At 43.2% G+C, this 22,064-nt stretch overlaps 1 protein-coding gene and 1 long non-coding RNA gene across 33 annotated transcripts in view; both read right to left on the reverse strand.

Annotated features, from left to right (window-relative positions):
- Positions 1 to 14,374, reverse strand: part of CAMK2D (calcium/calmodulin dependent protein kinase II delta) — a 116,956-nt gene extending 102,582 nt beyond the window's left edge. For 11 of the 26 annotated variants that reach the window (XM_056490880.1, XM_056490899.1, XM_056490898.1 and 8 more), the window contains exons 1-3: positions 13,912 to 14,131; positions 13,396 to 13,654; positions 12,652 to 12,746 (exon numbers count right to left, since the gene is read on the reverse strand). In XM_056490880.1, coding sequence (XP_056346855.1) covers positions 12,652 to 12,746; positions 13,396 to 13,460 — 160 coding nt within the window. In that variant the 5' untranslated portion in view covers positions 13,461 to 13,654; positions 13,912 to 14,131. Of the gene's footprint in view, positions 1 to 12,651; positions 12,747 to 13,395; positions 13,655 to 13,911 lie in introns of all 26 variants that reach the window. The other 15 variants (XM_056490908.1, XM_056490905.1, XM_056490886.1 and 12 more) reach the window with 12 other exon arrangements.
- A 1,403-nt stretch (positions 14,375 to 15,777) lies between these two features.
- The window catches only part of LOC130252872 (uncharacterized), a 33,817-nt gene continuing 27,530 nt past the window's right edge, over positions 15,778 to 22,064 (reverse strand). For 6 of the 7 annotated variants that reach the window (XR_008840454.1, XR_008840453.1, XR_008840459.1 and 3 more), the window contains one exon: positions 15,778 to 19,982. This is a non-coding gene — a long non-coding RNA (uncharacterized LOC130252872). The remainder of the gene's footprint in view (positions 19,983 to 22,064) is intronic. The other variant, XR_008840456.1, reaches the window with a different exon arrangement.

Consider the following 22,064-nt stretch of genomic DNA (forward strand, 5'->3'; position numbering starts at 1 on the left):
CCAACATCTTTAAAAATGCTTTTCCCCATTTATAAGCAACCTTTGCCAATTTCCAAGTCAATTAAAGGAAGAACATTGCAAGCACTCAAACCAACTCTGAGAACTTGATGACAGGTTTGACAACATTGCTCACTCCTGCGCAGCCGCTCATTTTTATATTAGGCAAGAAAGCTTAGTCATTAAGGAAAACTTCAAGCACATTTGCAATGCTTGTCACTCAACAATCCCCCACAGAATATCAATGTATTTAATGAGAAGCAGGCTGAAGCAGTGGCAGAGCATTTTATTCAGCTGTTTCATAGAAAGTCCCATGAAAATATGAAGAACCTTCCCATACTCATAAGGTAAATGTGTCCCTGTAAATAGGCAATTAGAAGTTGCCCTGCAAAGTCTTATCTGCTTGATATCTCGATGCAAGATCAAGCTACACCTTTATAGTTTACTACTGAATTGTCTCTTAGCAGCAAATACTTTTTCTTCAGCTCCTATGCTAGAGGGACAGAATAATAGGATGCCAGAATAATATTTTCATTTCTTGATAAGGCAAAGCTACCAACAAAAAACAGGTTAAAAAGCCGTCACACTTATCCCATTAGATCATCAGTTTTTTTGACCTTCCAGTTTTTTATCTGTTAAAATAATCATCAAGTCTTCTCTCTTGGTACCCATGAAACTCTCTCTGCCATGCCAATGCTTCTTTTTCTCCTCTTCTCTACCTGGCAGGGAGTGCATGCTCAGACAACGAGCCCCTGTTACAGCAAGGGACCCCAGCTGGCTTCCCACATATTATTTTTACATTATTATAGATAGGTTATAACTGAAATTCAGAAAGCTGAACTAAAACTGAAGCAGAATGGATTTCTGGTAGGTGTGGGTAAATATTACCATGAAAATGAGTGGCCTTCAAAAATTGCTTAAAATATTTTGATCAAAGTGTATGCCACAATTGAATACATCCCAAACCTAAACACATTCAATTCAAAACAACATGCGTTTTAAAAGAGGATTTTCTAACATTTTAACTACAAGAATGGCTTTTATACTGTCTATTCTCTGTTGTAGGAAAGAAACCTGACAGATGCAAATCCAGGTGCTGATCTCATGAGTACTCATACCTCTAGCACAGCTCAGCATGTTACTTGTCACATTCATGCTATTGCTCAACACCCAACCACTGCTGGCTTATGTCAAACCACCTCAGTTTCAAGGTCAGATTGTAGAGACCTGTTATCATTAGAATGAACTTTTTCATTGAAAAAAAACCAAACCACATTCCCCACATTCAAGACTTAAACCTGGGACAAGCAGCATCCGAGTCCTCTCACACAACCCCTCCTGCCACTGCTTCCTCACAAAACTGTACAAACACAAAACACAGCTCAAGGCACTGGGAGCTTGTGCATTTTTTAGCTGCCTATAAGCTGAAGTTTGAGAAACATGAAGGAAGAGGATCTCTAAGATTAAAAACTAATAAAACAAAACAAAACAAAAAAGCCCAGAAGAAGGAAAGGCCATGTAAAGCAGTGGGAAAAACCCTCAAGATCCCTATTGAGCTGGTCAGGCATTTTTCCACACTGCATCTTATTGACTGAACCAGTCAACAACAATTAGTAACATTTTGAAAGTGTTTCAGTTTATTTAGTGTGTGAATCAATGGAACTTTAAACAATGAACTACACAGCCCTCAGTGAACTTGCACAATTTTCTGTTTCTTTAGCCATTTTGTTGACTAGATGAGCATCTGTGGTTGCAGAGACAAATCAACACTCAACAGAAACTATCCCTAATTTAGCTTTGTTTCATGGAGCTATTTTCACAGCAGTTTCCACTCGACCTTGCACAGAGGCAACAGTAACAGCAGGCTATAGAAAGCTCCTGTGTCAAGAACTGCACAACATTGCTGTGATGGAAAGAAATGGGTTTGGAGTTAGGTCTCAATATGCGTGATCTGACTGACTCTACAAAAAGCCCTGCAGCTACCTACATCTTTGCATATCAGTTACTGCTAGGGTACAGCGAGTCCTCTAAAACAGTACTCCAGGGATTTTTTCCAGACAGGGATCAAAGCCTCCTGCAAGGCTCCAGTGTTTAGGATGCAGAAACAAAGAAAATGAGGCATCTGGGGATGAGTGAAAATGGAGATCACCAAACTAACTTTGAAATTGGTAGACACTGGTAAAAGAAGTGACAGGAAACCTAGTGATGAATGGCAAAGCTGAAGGGAAATTACTAAATGAGTTCCTTCAGCATCAGTCTCAGAATCAGACAAATCAATCCGTAAATAAACTCTGGAATTCACCCTCCCATAAAGACACCAGTGATATTAAGATACTCAGATGACCTCCCCTAGTGTTTTTTTTGTGGTCAGCTCCAATTCCCCACTCCAAACATTCACATATAGATAGGTAAATTAGCTTGTAGGGTGCATAAGAAGAATGGCCATAATAATGTCAAGCCTGTCATACGGGAGGAAGCTAAGGGAAGATGGCTGGTACATAAAATAATGAGCATAAGATGGTCCTTGGTAAATACACCAATGAAAGATGAAGCCTTCTCTGAAGGACAGCCTGGCACAGACAACAAACGCTGTCCATGACTTAATTTGGGCTGTAAACCAGAAAAGTCTCTGAAGGAAAAGAGGGCAGTACTTAATTCTGTTTTCAATAAAGCAAAAATCACCAACCCACTCACCTCCCCAGTTAATTTTAAGATAGAGCTTGATTACTGAATCAGACAATTTATTTTATTGAAGGACTCAACTTTGCCTTGACTACACTTGAATTTCATTTCCTAATTTGCACTGAAGGCCAGCTCCAGGTGATAAATGCTCAGATGCTCTTGTATCCTGCAGAAGTCCGACAGTGGATGAACATGGTTTGGAAGTGCAAAGGTTCAATTTTACCAGACCTGGCTTTCTTGTTTCATGTAACAAAGAGCAGACTGCTCATGACCAAAACATGACTCTGAACTTGACTTTGCTTTGAGTATTGGTAGAGGACCAATCCTTATCCCTCAAAAGAATGTAAGCAAGAAGACAGCTTACAACAGAGCAATCAACCTTACTTAAAGGTGATGGAGGTGAATGAATCCTATTTAAAGAAAAAAAACCCCATATTTTCCAAATATTTTGTACTTTCACAAGTCCGAATTTTGGGATTTAACAGCTGTGAGATTTACAGTGCTACAAGAACATACTATGACCAAAATACAACTATTTTGGAAAAATGCAGACAGAACATTAAATTCAATTCCATTACTTTAAAACTTAATACAATCTGCACCAATTAAAGACTGGAAATGCATGTAATTTATGAGCACTTGTCCTCCTCTTTTGGGTTTCCTCGAAGCATTTCCGAGATGCTGAGTTCCCACCATGAGCCTGCAAGGCAGAGCTGTGTCACCGACCTGGTCCCCAAAACATCTGTAATAGCAAACACAGCTCCAAGCAGAGGGGATGGACCACACATAAGCAACTTCTGCTCTCGGAAAATTAATCTCACTACATGTTTTGATTAACAAGGCAATGAAAGCAATTTATTACTTCATTTAGAGAGATAAATCATGTTTAACACAAATAAAAATTTAAAGACACTAATTCCTGCCCTCATTACAAGCAAAGGGACTCTAAGTTAACAGATCGTTCAGCATGAATCACTTTCCTACAGCAAGCAAGCTGCCTGGGTACACACAGGCTCTGCCAGATCTTCTTCTGCATCTCACATGTGCACGTGCACACACAGAGAGCACTGAACCAGTGGCCTTTTTCCTCTTCCTTCCCCTAAAAATGCAACAGGAAGCAGAAGACTTAGTATAAAAAACACCAAGATGAGCTTTTCATTTTTGTAACTAGAGAATTTAATAAATAATGGGAAAATGTAGCTTTTGAAGGTTTCTGCACTGATCCTTATTTGCATCATGGAGCCACTTAACATTAGTGACATCTTTCTATTAAAAAAAAAAAAAAAAAAAAGTGTACAGCAGCTTTTCAAGTGTGTTTTAACAATGAAAGTTCAGCAGCACCTGGAGCTGCCCTGAGGGAAACCAAAGGTCATCTGCCCTACAGAACAAAATCCTTCCTGCAAGACAGCACCACAGCAGCAGCAGCCTGTCCGTGTTAGATCATGCTGTAACTGCATAAACATCCTCACTTTCTGCAAGATATGAGCAACATCAGACAAATGAATAAGGTTTCAAGAGAAATCTCTGAATTTGGAAAGTACTTGTTCTAATGAGCAATAGCCCATCAAAACCATTCCTACAAGAAGTCTCCCAAACCAAAAATCACACCTAAGCACTGGCATGAAAACTGCTATGCAATACAAATAACCTGAAGGCCTCTCTTGACTCATTAAATCACAAACCTATCTGTCCAAGAGGTTATAATTTAAATGAAAGCTAAGCCTTAGCAAATCCCATCAGATTGTCAAATATGGATTTTATGTAGGAACCCCATCTGTTTGTGTAGCTACATGAATATGCAACGTGACTTGCTGCAACACTTGCATTCACGTTGTGGAAAATTTACAAGCAAGCAGTTCCCAACTACAATTAAATCAGGAACAAAGTTCTGACAACACAGGCAGTAATTGCTGCCCACAAATATGAGTTTCAAGGCTCTAAGTTTCCTTTTCTCTCCCCCTCACGTGCTGAGATGATGAAACTCTACAGCAGAGGTGTGCTAGCCTTGGTCCTTGCATGAAGGCTTGTGGATGTTCCCAGCTGGGCAGGGTGCCCTGCTCCGGGAGCACAGGGCCCAGAGCCTGCTCTGTACCACGTGACCCAGCAGGTGACAGGAATGCTGGGCAAATTAATTGGGGGTTCCCAGGTGAGGGCACTGCCAGCTGGAGGCCAGAGGGCTCACAGTTGCTCAGCAGGGCTGAACCTGCCTGCAGGCCACACACACAGCCCAAAGCTAGCTGCTGTAGCTCTACACATTGCTCAATACACATCCGTCCAAATTCATGCAGCTGCTCACTCTAGCCAGCAAACACTCAGTTCATACCTTTAAAAAAAATTATTATAATACAGATTCTGAAGTTTTTAATTCTGCACGTCATAACCTCTGGCTAAAGGTGGGTTTAAGTCAAATTCTCCATCCAGTGAAGGTGACCATAGCCCTGCTTTCCACAGCAGTGCCAAGGGCAGAGTGCAAACTGCTACACAGTAAGAACCACCAGCTCCCTACAGAGCAGATGTAGGACAGTGGGAGAGACTGTCCAAACAACAGCCCAAAATGAATGATTTGGCAGCAGCTGAGCAAAAGAAACCTCACAACCAGTTGTGAACATATACAAGCACACTCTATATTCAAGTTGAAAGTGACTGCCAAACCTAAATTAATTCTGGTTTTATGGATGCCAGACAGCTCTCTTGGAAAGCATCGCCAGGATTTTAACTTTATACATGTAGCAGCAATAAATTCTTGGTTATTGGTAAAGATTTTTTAAAAGCCTGTCATCACAAGATAAAATGCTTCATCTCAATCAGCAAATATACACAACATCACATTTCTAAATATTAAAATCTACTTTGTTACTTTGAGAGGTTGGGGTTGTTTTTTGATTTTTTAATTAAGCTGGCATGTTTTACTCAAATTTTCCTGTGAAATACTTGGAAAGTACTGACAAAAGGTCAGAAATTCATGTAACAGAAGCTCCCTCAAACCACCAGGTAGGCAAAGTTCCTTTCTACCAAATACAATCCATTTAAACCAGTAACTACACAAACATCTCTGTAATAGTTTGCTCAACACATTACCTATCATTTTCTAGGCTGAAAAGCCTAATTAGATAAAACAAATATATGCTGTAGAACCATTTACACTTCTCAATTCCTAAAGAGGCCCCAGATGACAAAATAAGCTCCATCAGGCATAAGACACCTGTGCAAATTTGCAAAAGTTGCCCCTCCCTGGCTTTTCTGACAGCTACGGCTTCTGTCCAGTGGCATCTAGAAGAACAAATTCAAGAGGAATTAAGTAATCCCTCAGTACAGCAGAATACATCCAGCAGCTTCTGATCAGATGCTACAGAAATTATCTGGACAGCAAAGCTTAAAAGTTTATTTCCTGATTCAAACAACTCAAATAAATTTCAGAACAAGCTGACAACAAGCTAGAAATGACACTGGGTAACAGCACAACTGTCTCCCTGGAAGAAAATACCAACCCCATGTCACACAAATTCTACACCCTCTCTGCTACCATGCACAAGACATTTCTTATTACACAAGGATTAAATGGATGAGGAGTTTGCACAAACATGCACTCCAAGATGTACACAAGCTCAATATATCCAAGGAATAAACAGACAGATTGGACTCCTGTACCTCTCCACAACAGAGCAGATGTTTCTTCAAATTCAAAGCACAATTATTTTTATTAAGGAATTAAACAGAGGAACTGCCACTGTTAAGGTAGGGTTTTGTTCTCTGGTAACCTTTCTCAAAGCACAGAGGAAGTTATATTTCCCACATGATCTCCTAAACCCCCCACAATATCTTCACAGAGCATTTGACAAATGTGCAATATATGAGTATGAAGGAGGAAGCTCGACATATCAAACACCCTGGCCTACATTTCTCAGGAGGTCAAATGAAGGACAGACACATGAAAAGCACTATTTTGGCAGTACATACGTTCACAAACCAAAATATTTCACTGACTTTTATTCCAGTCTCTAAGATCAGACATTGCTCAATTACACAAGAGGAAGATAAAGTCAAACTCCAAACTGTGGAATCACAGAGGTGTGAATAAACATAGCAGAAAGACTCCACGTACCCTTAATCACAGTCTGAGAAGGTGCATAAATGTTTAGTGTTTAGATAAATGCATGCCTACATGTGACAGGATTTTTACATTTCACTTCCACTGTTTAGTTAGGTACTGAAATTGGATTTCTGGGGGGTTGGTCTGTTCCTAATCTCCATCATTCCACGAACAAGTGCATTTCTACCTGGCTGTCAGTGAGGTTAGATCCAAGTCACAAACACCTGAGCCGGCCCATGGTTTCCCATAAAACAATGTTTTCTATGTGTGGTATTATATGCAAACAAACAGAACCAATCTGCAATAAATGCAAAGGGTTTCCACAGTGTTCATTTCCTTTCCAAACCTTTCATTCAGAAGTACCATTTGAACACAGCAAAACATTCTCTCTCAGAAGGAGAAAGAGAACACATCCCTATTTCAGTATCAGGATGTGCAAACTCAGGAAAGGTATTCCGTCTGCATTCTCCCCTGCATCCTAAGTTCTCCCTTCCCTTCCAACAGAAGCAATCCCCCAAGTGGAGCTGTTCAAATGTGCAGCTAAGCCTTCACTTTGCAGGAAGGGAACAAGAGCACGAATCAGTACCAAAATGTGTAACTTCTGACAGAAAATGGCTGGGGACCAGTAGATAAATCCCCAATAATTCCCTGTCACATGCATTTCCCTCCCTTCCCCTAATGAACTTGCTGAAACTGAGCTGACAGATGATGCCAACACCTTTTTACTCTCTGTGCTATTCTAAGAGAAATTCCAGTCACAATGGAGAGAGTAAATAACTCTTTTGCAAAAACTCCAGAAATGACATTATTGAAATCAGCATCTGTTCTGAATAATCTAACTACGAACTGATAGGACATTTCATTTCAGATCTAGTTTAACTGTTAGAATAAGTTACTACCAACCAACACTCATTACAGAGTTTCAAAGTCCTCATTCTCACTGGTATTCGAAAGCTCTTGAGGTTTTCACTAACACCAAAACAGAAAAAATACTAAAATCAAAACAGAATTAAAAGCTCCAAACCTTCACAAAACAGAGCACCTAACCAAAAATCCCTTTTTAATTTTTTTTTTTTTTTTTAAATAATTCCCTTCTGTCCCTACTAGCCTGAGCTGTCTGAATGGAGTCAATTTCAACAGAACCAGTAGCCTGCTAAATTATGGTAATTTGCAATTAAACAAATACTTGCACATAAACATTCAAATGAGTGTGTTGTGTTACAACGATGTCAAACTGAAAAGAATGCCATGACTAAGCTAAACACAATCATTGAGCACAAATGTAAAAAAGGGTAACTGCATGTTGCCAGGTGAGCCTTCCTACAAACAACAGTTTTAAAACGCTCTTAATGTTAAGTAATTAACCAGAGAAACAAGACTACAGCAAGACACAGAGGAAAACCACTAAAATGCCAAGCTTAAATCTCGTCCTCATAAGGACACAATCTGCCTCACTGACAACTAAATGCCCTGAAGGACAGTCCTGTCTGTGTGGGAGTAACATCACATGTGCGTAAGAACAGAATTTAGCTTTAAAAATACATGTGTTGTAATAAACTGGCACAGGTAAGTGTGTGCTTCAGAGATTAACATCTTGAGCGAGATTAGAAAGAATTATTTTCTCCTCTTATGAAGCACTGAAAGCCTTATTAGAGCTTGCCTTCCTGTACAACATCTGGCAGGGACTGACACAAACTACCTGACTAAAGGAAATGTTAAGTCTAGTGACACATCAAAAACGTTTATCTCTGTGTCACGAGAAGTGCTGAAAAATACTACCCTGTGTATGCTTCCCATTTCATTCATGTCCCTAATGCATTTTAAATCACTTTAGGAATCATGAGGTGCCCTGCTTGGAGAGCTTTAGATGCTGAAACACTTCCCACAGCCCCATTACTCAATACTGCACAAAACGCTGTTCCTACAGGGTGGGGTTTGCAGCCTCCACACCCATCAGAACCGGCTGCAGGTGAGCGCCATCGCCCCAGCCCCGCTGGCTGTGCCATGCACCTGCAGGCACAACTCATCGCAAAGAACAACAGTAGAAACACGGGAAAAGATTTGGGCAATTTCCTGCTAAGAAGGAAGATAAACCAGTGACACCTGCAAGACTCGAAGCTAATGGAATGGCTGGTCCCTAAAAGCTCAGGAGAGCTTTTCAGGGAGCAGCAATAACCTCCAGCTGAGTCTCACGTTACCCCTTGTAGCCCACAGGGTCACAAACAAAGTGCTCGTAGCTCTGCTGCAGCAGCCCAAGGGCTGGCAGAGGTGTGCCCAGCTTCTGGCATGAGGTCTCCAGAAAAGGAAAAGAAGCAGGACATCACCCTCCTCCTCCCACCGTCACATCACGCTGAAGGCACTGTGCTTCTGGCCACCAGAAACTGTCAGTAGGAGTTACTGCCAACAGGTACATCCAGTGAAAAATCTATCACTGATTCACCCTTTCAAGCATGATCAGAAAAGCAAACTCCTATCTATTTTTTTTTTTTTTGTTTTGTTTTTGTTTTTGTTTTTGAAGACAGCAAATGAGGGCTAAACCTTTTAAGAAAAGGGGACTGTTTATGTGAAATCAATTTGGATCAAAGCTAGAAGACCCTCAAAAGAGAAAGAAAAAGATAACGGCAAAAAGAAACAGACAATCTGCTTATTATTTGGTATTTGGAAGAGACACAAACAAGTCACTTCATAAAAGTTCACTTTTTCTACACATTGCAAACAACACAGACAAGCCCAAGCCTTCACTGAATAGTAAGGAAATCCTAAAGACTTGTTTAGATGAACCATACAGAACCCAAAACCAGCAAACACACGTTCTTCACTTTATTCTTGGTTTTCTGAGTGCTTATTCATTGCTACACATGTTTTTAGAAGGGTAACACCTTTTTATCCACTTTCTTTTCTACAATCAGAAGCATAATCACCTTGTGCAGGAATATACTCTATTGATACAAAACTAGCTGTGGATATTCTAGTATCAGTTTAATGCTCCAGCTGATCTAGAAAACACCAAGATTGAAACTTTGAAGACACCTTAAATATATTTAAGGTGGAAAAAGAAAACATATGTAAAAGCAAAAGCATTTTTGCTGTACTGAAATAGATCCAACAAATATTCATTACTTCCACTACTAAAATTAGAAAATAATGGAACTGGAATTCTGTAAGGAACTGACCATCAATTTGAAAGCACCAAGGCTCCTTCTGCTAGAACAGGGGCACAGCTTATTTTTCCCCTCCAAATTCCAGCCAAAGCCCATGCCTCTGCATACAGACAATTTGCCTGAAATTTCCCTGCAACTATAATAGGAAACTGATGGAACACACCTTCCCCAGCATTAGCTGGTGACCAGATCAGATTTAGAAAGACTACTAAAGTAAGATTTTGGATACATCTCCAACAACATCTGTGGCTAAAATGAAGAGGGGAAGAAAAGACAACTATTGCTCTGACTGGACTGAAGCCACTTAAATAACTTCTAATTTCAAAACTACTTTAAGGAAGTGGCATTTAAATTTGAAACCTTGACTCCTCCATTCATACACTGAAACTGTTCACATCCAGTGTGGGGGGAAAAAAACCAAAGAGCACAAATTTGACATTTTATTTAAAATACTTATAGGGAAGCAGCAATAGACAAGGAATACCTTTCCAAGGTACCTCTGCTCACAGATGAGGCTGACCCAATGATTTACCCTGGAATGGGTATTTCAGTAGGTCTGACACACAAGTGAACTGCTACCTCCTCATACAGCAGCTCAGATGGAGTAGAACAAAATTTAGATCTAAAAGCAGCACTTTAATTATAAACTCGACCCCCAATATCAGCCAGGAGAAAGCATCACAGTTTGAGGCTTTTTCATGTTTAGTTTTTCTGCACCACAAGTGCTATTCAAGTACACCTTCCTGCAATTAAAAATTGCCTCAGAAGAATTTAAAGACTTCTCCAAAAATCTTGCTCTTCATAAACTTCTTAGAATTCCAAGTGCTAAAACTCAAAACAACCTGCACAAAACACAACTCAGCAATTGAAAAACTGCAATTATTTTTGGGATGTCTGAAAACAGAGATGGGAAGGCACTCCCTGCATTCACAGACAAGCACCACGTATGTTCTGATTGGAAAGGATATTGCAAAGCTCAGCTCTGAAGGATAACCCCTTCCTTTATGGGTTGAACTCACAGAAAACTCTGTATGAACTAGGCCTCATTCCATTTTTTCAGACAAATTCTCCCAAGCGTGCTTCCACTCCTTAACAGAGCACATCAAGGACCAACATGGTCCTGGCAAGAACGAAGTACAACTATTACAGCTTGAAATCCAGTGCAATCCAAACGATGAGTATTTAGGAAGACCCAGTCTTTCCCAGTTTAGCCTAGCATTCCAGGATTTGCCCCATCACACACATAAGCCACAGCACTTGGTAACCTGGCTACTGGCTCATGGCTCAGCACCTGTTAGCAGTAACCTGAGGATGACCTCGTTAGGGCTTCTCAACTGAAAATTACTCAGATTTATGAAATCACACTGAGTCTGGTGTTTTATTTTAAGCATCAAAATTCAACAGATCACATTAATGTGCTAAACAATACATTTATTTAAAGCAAACTTGTGAAATATTTATCTCAAATATAAATTTCTTAACCTACCTTCAAGCCTGTAACTGTAAAAAAAAAAAAAAAAAAAAAAAAAAATTCAAGTAACATTTCAAAAACAAAGGAAAAATAATCCTGCAGCGAGAGCGAGAAAACTTAAATTCAGCAAAAAGTAAATTTTCACACAACTTTTGCCAACTGCAAGTAACAACCATTGAAAGATCTTTATTAGGGAGCAGCATGTTATCAGAACTTGTCATACCACCCTATGCAGTGTCTTTTGTTTAAATTGAATGTCTTCAAGCTGCCGTTTACCTGCAGTGATTCCTTTGGGCCAGAGGCAGACCAGCCACAAACACGTTTAGACTGACACCGTTGACTTATTCACTCTCGTGCCCTTTAGAAATTCGCATAAAAACACAGATAACGTTAAGGCCGAGTGATCCCTAATCCCTGACACCGGGACACAGGCGCTCCAGCTGGGAATTAACGAGCAATTGACACGGCACCGCTAAGACTCCCTTTCCACAACAACAGCCCACACCATGTGTATATTTACCTACAATGTATCATCACAACCCGTCCGCTGCTGCTGACAAGCTGCTGGAAACACACACATCAGAGGCAGAGCAGAAACAAGCTGTGCAGCAGCCTTGTAACAGTAACACTCCTCACCACTTCATCAGAGTGACTTTCTTCACCAGGGCTAGCTCAAAACACATGGTTTGACTCCTTATCGAAATTTTCTTCTCACAAAAAAGTTTAATCTGAGGTAAAAGTACATTTTCCCTCATTCACTCATAGTCAGATAGGCCCTAATGTTCATGTTTAAAGGCAATGGGAACAAAGAATTCAGTGAAGCTATAATGTTTAAAATAAAATCTGCAATGGAAACTTATTATTGACCATCCTCCCATTTAAAAAAAAAAAAAAAAAAAAAAAAAAAAAAAAAAAAAAACCAAACAAAAAAAGCTTGCAAAATGCTTCTGAATCAAATTATTTAGACTCAAAAATGAAGACTGCATTATCTTAGATTTTAGTTTTTGAACATCTTTTCTTGAAATGCTTTACAGCAACCTCCAACTTCCACGTAGTCAATCCATAAAACATTTAACATAGAAAAAAAGACAGACATCAAGGGAAAATAATTCAAACCAAGGAAGTAATAATTAAAATTGTATTAAAATCTGTTAAAACATTCATCTATTTTTATCATTTCCTAATGCTTAGCACATGAACAGAAGAAACAGGGAGGAGGCACCATAAACACCAGATTAAAATATACCCACCCCTAGCTGAAAGCTTTTTGGTGTTGATAATTTTGGCAGCGTACTCTTGTCCTGTGGTGATTTTCATACACCTCCTCACGACGGAGAACGCCCCTCTGGAAACCAAAACCGGGCAAAGTGTCAGTCCAGCTGAAACACTCCACTGCCATTACCAGCTAACGGGCAGTACGGAGGGGTGTGATGTCGGCAGAATTTAAAAAAAAAAAAAAAAAAAAAAAGAGGATTTTCTGATTTTTTGACAGGGACGGTCAGCATCGATTTTATTCAGCTGAACAGTGAACTCTGCGGGGTAGAAGCCGTGTGACCAACCCTGCCAGCCGCGGTGGAGGGCGGGCGGGCTTTCACCGCGTCCCTGCCAGCACAGCGCGGGGGCACACAGGGCGGCGGTGGCCGTGTCCCCCTCGGCGGTGACACCGGGGGGGGCGACACCCAACATGGCGCTCAGGGCTGCGCCTCCCGCCCCGCCGCTGGGGGGCGCCCGCCGCGCTCCGACGCCCCTCACGGACCGGGACCCCCACCCCGCGACAACCTAGGAGCTAAATATAACAATAAATAATAATAAATAGCGGCACAGGAGGGTTGAGGGGAGTTCCCCGCCACCCGCCCAGAGCCCCTCGCCGCCCCAGGGACGTGTGGCTGGAGCCCGGGCGCTCCCGCGGGGCCCTCGGCAGCTCCTGGCTCCCCCAGGGCTCCCGCACCGACCCCCACAGCCCCCGGTGCCTTCGCCCCCCGTTCTGTCCTTACTTTCCGAGCTCCTCGAAGAGCTGGTACTCGTCGGTGAAGCGTGTGCAGGTGGTCGAGGCCATCATGAGGACGGGCGGCCGCCGGTGATTCCGGCGGCCGTGGACGGCGAGGCGGGGACGGCCGAGGGGCTGTGAGGCGAGGCGAGGTGAGGCGAGGCTCCGCGCCGGCTCCTTCTCCTCCTCTTCCCCGCCACCGCCTCCTCTGGTGACGGCGTTGCCTCCGCGCCCTCCTCCGGTCTTCCCTCTCCCCTCCCCTCACCCTTTAGGGAAGCAAACAAACAAATATTTAAATAAATAAGTAAGTAAGTAAATAAATAAATAAATACGTATCCTCCTCTCTCCCTCACGCCCGCCAGAGAAAGCCAGAGGCAAAAGGCAAAGCAAAACCGGGGCGGGGGGCGCGGCGCTCCCTCCCCTCCCGCCTCAGCCCGTCCGCCGGTGCCGTGCCTCCCCCTAGCGACCCCGGCCCGCGACTCCCTGCCGTCGGGGACCGAGTGACACCCATGGGGGGACTCACGCTGACGGTCGGAGCACGAGGGAAAGCTGCGCTCCGTCCTCCCTGGAGCGAACACCGACCTTTCCCCGGGCGCTGCCCCGGGACGGCGGCGGGAGGCGCCCTGAGGGAAGCGGATGCACCTGCGCGCGCCCCCTCTCCGCCCCGCTCCTCAGTGGCCGCCTGTGACGTCACGCCTCGCCCGAGCGCGAGGGAGGGCGCGCGGCGGGAAGCGCGTGCGAGTGCGCTCGCGGGCAAGGGGCCGTGACGTTGCAGGGGCCCCCGCCGCGCGCGGGGAGGGAGGGAGGGAGGGAGGGGAGCGGCGACGGGAAGCGGGACACGGACGGACACGCGGACACACACCGGGCACCTCGTGACGTCACAGCAGCTCCGGCCGCGCGCGGGCACGGCAGGTGGGGGACACACACATCCCGGGCACCTCGTGACGTCACGGCGGCCCCGGCCACGCGCGGGCGGGGGGGGGGGGGGGGACACACGCACACCGCGCGTGCGCCGGGTCGCGACCGTGACGGCGGCCGCGGGGCAGCGGCGCCCGCCCGGGCGGGGACCCCGCGGGAGCGCCGCGCACACCCGGCCCCGAACGGCCCCGAACGGCCCCGAACGGCCCCGGCAGGTCACCCCCGCACCGCCAGGACGGGGAACAGCGCCGTGCCTGCTGCGCCGGGGACACGTGTGAAATGTCACGGCAAACAGCTGGCTCCGTTTCTTCCACAGAATATCCTGAGTCGGAAGGGACCCACAAGGATTATCACAGCCCGACTCCTGCCCTGCACAGGACCCCCCAAAATCCCACCCTGTGCCTGAGAGCTTTGTCCGAATGCTCCTTGAGCTCTGGCAGCCACTGAACACGGAATGGGGGGGTCACCAGGCCACGCAACGGGCATTTGATCCTTTCTGATAAACCTGAGTTGCTTTTGTTCCTTTCTGATCAAATAAGCGGTGGCGAGCCAAGCAAAGAGTTAAATCCACATGTTCACAGAGCCTTAAGCAGCAGCTTGGTTACAAGCAGAGCTCCACTACAAAAGGCAGCATGGAGCATCTCCATCCTCACTTTGGTAAGTGAGAAGAACACACAAAACACACCCACAAAGGGCTTCACATTAAACCTCTGGAGTTTCCAGAATCAGCATCTAGAGCTGTGGTCTCATACGAAGAGTTAAAAGCTGTCAACCCTTCCCCAAAGGAACATGAATGTACAACAGGGATGCCAGAGCCTACACACAAAGAGGTAGTTTTCCTCCAGGTGAGGCGGCTGTGCCTTGTACAAACACACTGAATTCACAGCACAAAGGTGGCAGCAAAGGGACTTTGGAACTCGTGAGCGAGTACAAAGCATTTACTCCATCAGCTCCTCTCCAGGGAAACACTGTGCAGCAGTGCCAGTACAGACTGGAGGATGTTTCAATTTAGACCAGCAAGAATGGATCTATTCCCACATCCGTGAAGGGAATGCACATTACCAGCACTCCAAACAGCAGCGTATTTCCAAATCCCCTCAAACAAAAAAGTACCATGGAAGTTGTGCATCCTTTTGTATAATATCTGCATAAATGATACAATCTGCAGTGCTGAACCCCCAGGGTGGGCTGATGATTGGATTTGAGGAGAGTTGTCTGCCAGGTTCCTTATCCAGATGTACACAGACATGAGAAAATGAAACATATTCCCCTGGCACTACATCATTTTTTCCCTAATGGTATATTCTGAGAACAAGCATTTGGCCCAAGTATCTGCTATTCCTGTGCCATACAGTAATTATTTAAAAAAATATTCAGAAGAAAATATTAAATTCAATTTTGATTCACTTTCTTTTTGACATTTCTGTGTTTTTTTAAAAGTCATTATAAGAATGAATGATCCAAACTGAGATTCATTTTTTACAATCCTTTTTTATTTTTTTGGTTTCACGTTTCCCAATCTGAAAAAAGACAAGGAGGGACCCAGGAGTTCCTAGAGAAATATCAAGTACAAATTTTATCGCAGGAGGTAAGGAAAGAAAGTATTTGTTTACAAGATCGATATCACAGGACTAGATGAATTTCCATAAGAGAAGCATTAGGGAAGTGATGAGTAGCTTGGAAACACTTCAGCTGAGAGGGTTTTTTCTCCTTATAACAATCATGTCTTAATTGCAGTTCCCTCTTGAGCTGAAAGACAACCTTAATTTGTAGCTGTCGTTTAAACATTTCGTACATTCCCCAAATTCCTCCTGAGCAGACCAAAGTAGGAAGGATGGCAGCCAAGGATCTGGTCCATGAGGTGAAGTTCTAAATGCTGGGTAGAGCTTCAGATTTCTATTAAGGCCACAGAAACAATTTATCTGTTGTTGAAGAACATCCGATCTCAACAATGAACAAAAAAATGCTTAAAACCATCCCAGGGCACATTTTTCTTCTCCAGAAGATTTTCAAGAGAGCAGTTTAAGCCTGTAAAAAACTGAAGTTGTTCACTTAAAAGTTCCTGAAGTTGAACAAAATGTTACAGCTAAGTGGAATGAACTGTATATTCAACCTTATACTGAAACATTTATTGTGGCAAAGGAAATTGTATTTAAGAGTTTGCTATTCAGTGAGGTCTTGCTTCATATGACTTTACTTTTAGACAGCCAAAGTGAGGTTTTCATTTTATTTCTCACCTTGCAAATACAGTTTTTCAATTTTCTTATGTTTTGCAGGAGTGAAGAGAGCTTCCAAGAGGTCATTTGTGTGTACTGCTCATTATGAGGGCTGCTAGGAATAATGTATGTTCCATTTGTGAACAAATGCAACAGCCGCTTACAATAGAGGCCTAGGCAGAAAATGCCCAGAAAATCTGAGTAATCTGGGGTTTAAATAAGTACTCACTTTATGAGCATAACAGGAATCTTGGTCCTTCCCAGGGCTGCACATATTCCTGGGACAAAGCACCTACTGCCTTGGGGAAACTAATGGACAACATTGGAGCAGTCAGAGGTACATAACTGCAGTAAAGCAATGAACAGACCAAAAATGTGTGTGGAAACCAGGAAAGATGTAAGAACAGGGTAAAAAAGAGGATCAACTGAGAGAAATCACACAGAAAATGCATGGGTTTGCAGTTCATTGTAACAGCTGGAACTGGAAGCACAGATTTCTGCTCAGTGTGGAATGCTCTGCTGCACCACACGTTGTACCTCTTATTTTCTCACTGGAGCTGCAGAACTTTGACAGGTAAAGCTTCTGGGGCGCAGAAGGACTGGTGACATCGTGCTAGAAACTCGCTCCTCCTTTCCAAGTGATGAGGGTGACCTGAAGCTGTCCCAAGGCCTTCTGCTGGAGCAGCTCCCTCACCACCACCTCCCGACCAGGGCTGACTCCAGAAGCTGGTGCCAGCCCCAGACACACCTGGACTGTGGTGGATTGTGGAGGTCCACGGTGGAGCTGCTGCACCTGCCCCAGGGCTTGTTTCCTCCCCCTGGAAAAGCTCCCTCACTGCTGCTGTCCCACCATGTGTGCATCAGTGCTCAGAGAAGTAGATCCTTGAAGGCTCCCCAAAGAAAAGGAATTATTTATCCATGGCTTACACTCCTGGCAAGCACCTCGCTGCCTGAGCAGGGCAGTGTGTGTGCTGTCCCTGCCTCTGCTGCTGGAGCACTCCTAGGTGGGATTAATTTACTCCTCAGTGAACCAGAAAGATGCTGGCAGAATAACTGATTTGATAGCTCAGGGATTCTGTCACGCTCTTGCTATCCAGGAGACCAAAGGTTCTCTCTGGCCTAAAAAAGCATCACTGCTGACAGGCTGGGAGGCATTGCTGGCCACTTAACTCCTGCCTCTGGAAGCACCACAGGGAGACAGAAATGAAAAAATAATGTCTTATGTTTTTATTTTTCTGTGTGGGGCAAGGACAAAAATACAGGCTGAGCAAAAGAGATGCTTTCATTTGTTTGCACTGGAAAGAAACAAGGAATGCTCTGATAGGATTCAAGTTTCTTTTTTTTTTTTTAATTTTGAGTATTCTTAAAAATACACCTTTGAAATAACGCTTGTGAAGAGAGTGATTTCTTTTTACTGCACTTGTCCTGGCTATTTTGAGCTGAGTAATTCTTAATGAATTCTTAGCAAACAAAATATTCCATTATTTACACAGTTCTTCTTACAAGCAATTAGAGTCAGTAACACTCCATGAATAAGACCTTTTGCCACTGGCTTTCATGACATGGATTTGAAATATAAACATTACTAAAAAAAGATATTTCAAGCTGTGAATTAAACGTTTTCTGGGGCTTGGAGCAACCTGGTCTATGGAAGGTGTCCCTGCCCATGGCGGGAGTCTGGAATGAGATGAGCTTTGAGATCCCTTCCAACCCAAACCATTCTGTGACTCCATGATTCTATGATTTCTGGAAGTTTGAGCACCAGTCTTGAACCCTGTGTGATTGGCTGACTCAGAAAGGATAAATGGTTCTCCTTCCAAGTTCTCAGGGGTTTGTTACTTTTGGTTCAGCGGTGACAGACTCTGGGAAGTGTGTGCATTTCCCTGGCCTGGTAGGACTGATTTCTATTACCTTGCCACATAGAACCAAGAGAAAGATATGCACGTGGAAAAGCTGGCTGTGACAACCTCAATCTCATCAAGGTGAGGAACTAAGTATGATCTTGGCTGACACACTCCAGAGAGGCTGCCAGGGCTGCAAAGGAAGCAGGAAACACAGGAGCCCGCATTCGCAGGCCAGCACTGAAATTGTGCCGAGTCTTCATTTGGAATGCTTTGAGTGGGTGTTCTGTACACATTTCCAGGCATTTCCTAAAAAAAAATGGGGGAGGTGACTCCAAGCAGTTTCATCTACCACACGTTTCAGATTCGGAGCATCCTTTCAATGAAGGAAGTTGAAGAAGGAAATTAATAACAACACCCCCTGCTTCCCAACGACAGGTATTCCCAGCACTGGAGATGAAAGGGCTTTCCAAGAGGAGGGAACACTAACAGAGTTACCCAGAACTGATAAAGAGGCAGGCTGGAATTTTACAGCGGAAATAAGTCAGCGTTGAGATTTTAGAAGTAGGGGAACATGGTCAGGGGGTGAGAAAAGGGAAACATTTTAATGACAAAAGTTAGGACAGACTGAACTGAAGACAAAATATTTGGTCAGAAAAGGGGAAGATTTTAAAGAAACCAGTACATATGAGACACTTTTGACTGAGAAGAAGATGAGTTTTGAGAAGAGCACAACTGTGAGACCATGGAGTCTTTAAACTGAAGTAGAGGTGAAATGCAGCAGCTGGTTTCTTGACCCAGACAGCAGGGAGTGCTCATGGCAAGAATAAAAACAGAATAAGAATAAGGATATGCACAACTTCCAAACCACATCTCTAATCACCACACCTATTTGTCTTTTAAATTTCTACAGGGACAGTGACTCCAACACTTCCCTGGCAACCTGTGCCAGGGATGGACGACCTTTCCCATGAAAAAATTTTCCTAATATTCCACCTAAACCTCCTCTGGTTCAACTTGAAGCAGTTTCCTCTTGTCCTCTCTCTTGCTCTCCCTGGTTTCATGGTACCAAGGGCTGCTCTAATGAGCTCTACTATTCATTCTCAGTTTATCAAGCAAATTAAAGAGGATCCCATCAGTTCTCAGCCTACATCCTCCCCAGACACACATGAAAGTGCAAAGTGTTTGCTTCTGGCTTACATTTGGGTCAGGTGAGTGAAATAAGCAACATCTCCTCCAACTGACAAAAGCTCCTTCCCCATCCTGATTTCTACAATTTTTTTTTTTTTATTCTGAATTACAGGGAGGTCTTTCCATTTATTAAAAGAAAAAAACACCTAGTAGAATCCAGAGGAAACAAAAATACTGCATTTCCTGGATAATATCCCTGTAGAGAAGTAGCTTCTCAGTTTCTCTCTTAGAAAATAATTTACCAGAGATCACTAAAGATACATTAAATGAAATAGGTATCAATCCAGCAGGAAATGGTAACAGATATTACTAGACAATAGACACACATTAGTTACATGCACTCACCAACCAGAAGGCTTGGGCTGCCTTATCTTGGGAAAAACAAGGATCAGCAGGATACACAGGGAGTTGTAGTAGATGTACCATCACTGCAGGCAGGCAATGCAAAGGGTGCAAAAAACACAGAGGAGAAAAATTATATCAGACATAGGAACATATTATTCCCATATTTAAATATAATTTAAAGGACAGTTCTAAGTATTTTAAGGGTTTTAAAATGTAAACAGCAGATAAAGATTTAGATGGGGTTTGCAGTGTTTCAGAAGTTTTTGAAGTATTGCAAAGGTATAAATTTATACCAGTATAAATTCAGAATATCTGAGAATTAAGCAATCATAGGACTGTGGATTGATTTTGAACTCTGTCCTGCAGCAAGATGGGTGACCGAGTTCGTACTCTATGGGATCCCTTCAGCACCACCAGGACAGAAATATGGAACAGTGTTACCACTCTGAGGAGCTGCTCGGTGCCTCCTCTGCTCTTACAAGGGTACAGAAGAGCAGTAACACACAAACAAGCTGTACAACCAGTGAAAACATGCACTGAGGAGAAAACTCCCTTCAGCTCATGTGTAGGAGGAGTAGGGAAGCATGCTGCTGTTATTTTAGGGGAAGATTCTTCTATTATTTGCCACATGGTAATTCCAAAATATCCTAATGAAGTAAATAGTGTCTATATGCATTTCTGCACATTGATATATATATATGTACACACACACATAAAATGGATGAGACGTTCTAGATTTTGAGTATTAACTGGATACCTGTGGGAGCCATCTGGACCACCCAATTTCCAGTCTTATTCTTTTCGACACTTCCTGAACCCCAAATTATCACAGCTTTTTAGGCATGCTGGCTGCAGTTGCTGGGGTGCTGGGACATTGTGCATCTAGTCTCTGTGAGCCCTTTGGCTGCCTCTTCTAGGTACTTTAGTAATAAAGGAATTTAGTAGAGTTTTCTTTTATTGGACTAAAACCTCCCTAATCTGCCATGCTGGATAAATCAGGGGGTTTATCATCACCTAGACAATGTAAAATGACAAGCAGTGGGAAATAACTCAGCAGAGCTGAGTGTAGAACCTGTGCCCAGTTTCCTGAAATGTAAGAGGTGACTCAACTGGAGGCAAATTCCACGTACTTCTCTGCACAAAGGCAAGGATGGATGTTTGTAAACACACAGATGAAGTGTTCTTTGGGTGGTTTGGGGGCTCCTTCTAGAAGTGACAGCCTTGATCTCCCCCAGCACCACAAGATTACAGATAACGCTGATCAGACAACAACTGCTGGCACAGTGTTGCTCAGGAATTTTCATTTCTATGTATATTAAGACACACACACAACTACAAAGCTCTGGAGGGATCCTTCTTGCAGGCTCTGAATGCTGCTGTGTTTGGTGTATCCAGAGCAGATGCAGCTCACAAGCAGGGGACAGCAGCTGGGTTTCACCAGGAGGAGCAGCTCCCAGGGCTGTAGATTGCATCAGTGATGTCCAGCCTTCAGAGTAACTAGGAACAGAGTCACTCCAAAGGGCCACCCTGGATAAAAGCTTCCCTCTTAATGCACTGCAATCTTCTCTTTTTCTGTATTGCAGGGAACAAAATGCCATCCCCACCTGCTCCTCTCCTTTTTTTTTTTTTTTAAATAAGTTACTTTAAAAATGTCAAACTGTATAGGTTATCTATTGTCATTTACAAAAGTAGAGATTCGTGCCTCATCCTAGTGCATGATTTGCTCCAAAGTGTGTCACACAGGTATTTTCTGGTCCTTCTTTCTCCTTAAAATATGTTCTGTCTGTGCTCATTCAAAGCACATTTTTTTTAAATAAAAGAAATACTTTCTGAGACTTCACAAGTTGCAGAAACAGGTCGCTTAGAGGATTTTTGTCTGTATTTGCAGGGCAGGTATTAAAGAAAGTTACTTTAAAGCATCCCTTTGAACAGCAGATCTGTGGAATGATTCGCTTCCAGCTCACTTCTGCTGGAATTCAGAGAAACAAATTGATTTCCCACCCCCCCCCCCTTTTTAATTCTATTTGTTTTTTAAAACATCCAGCCTTTATTTCATGTCACACACTGCTAACCCTGGATTTGTTTGGGGGTTTTACTGTTGTTTTTAGCAAACAGAAGGTGTCAAACCCAAACTAGGTTTCATAACAAAGCCATTACATAACTGC

Source organism: Oenanthe melanoleuca, chromosome 4 (genome assembly GCF_029582105.1).
Source record: "Oenanthe melanoleuca isolate GR-GAL-2019-014 chromosome 4, OMel1.0, whole genome shotgun sequence".
NCBI lineage: Eukaryota > Metazoa > Chordata > Aves > Passeriformes > Muscicapidae > Oenanthe > Oenanthe melanoleuca.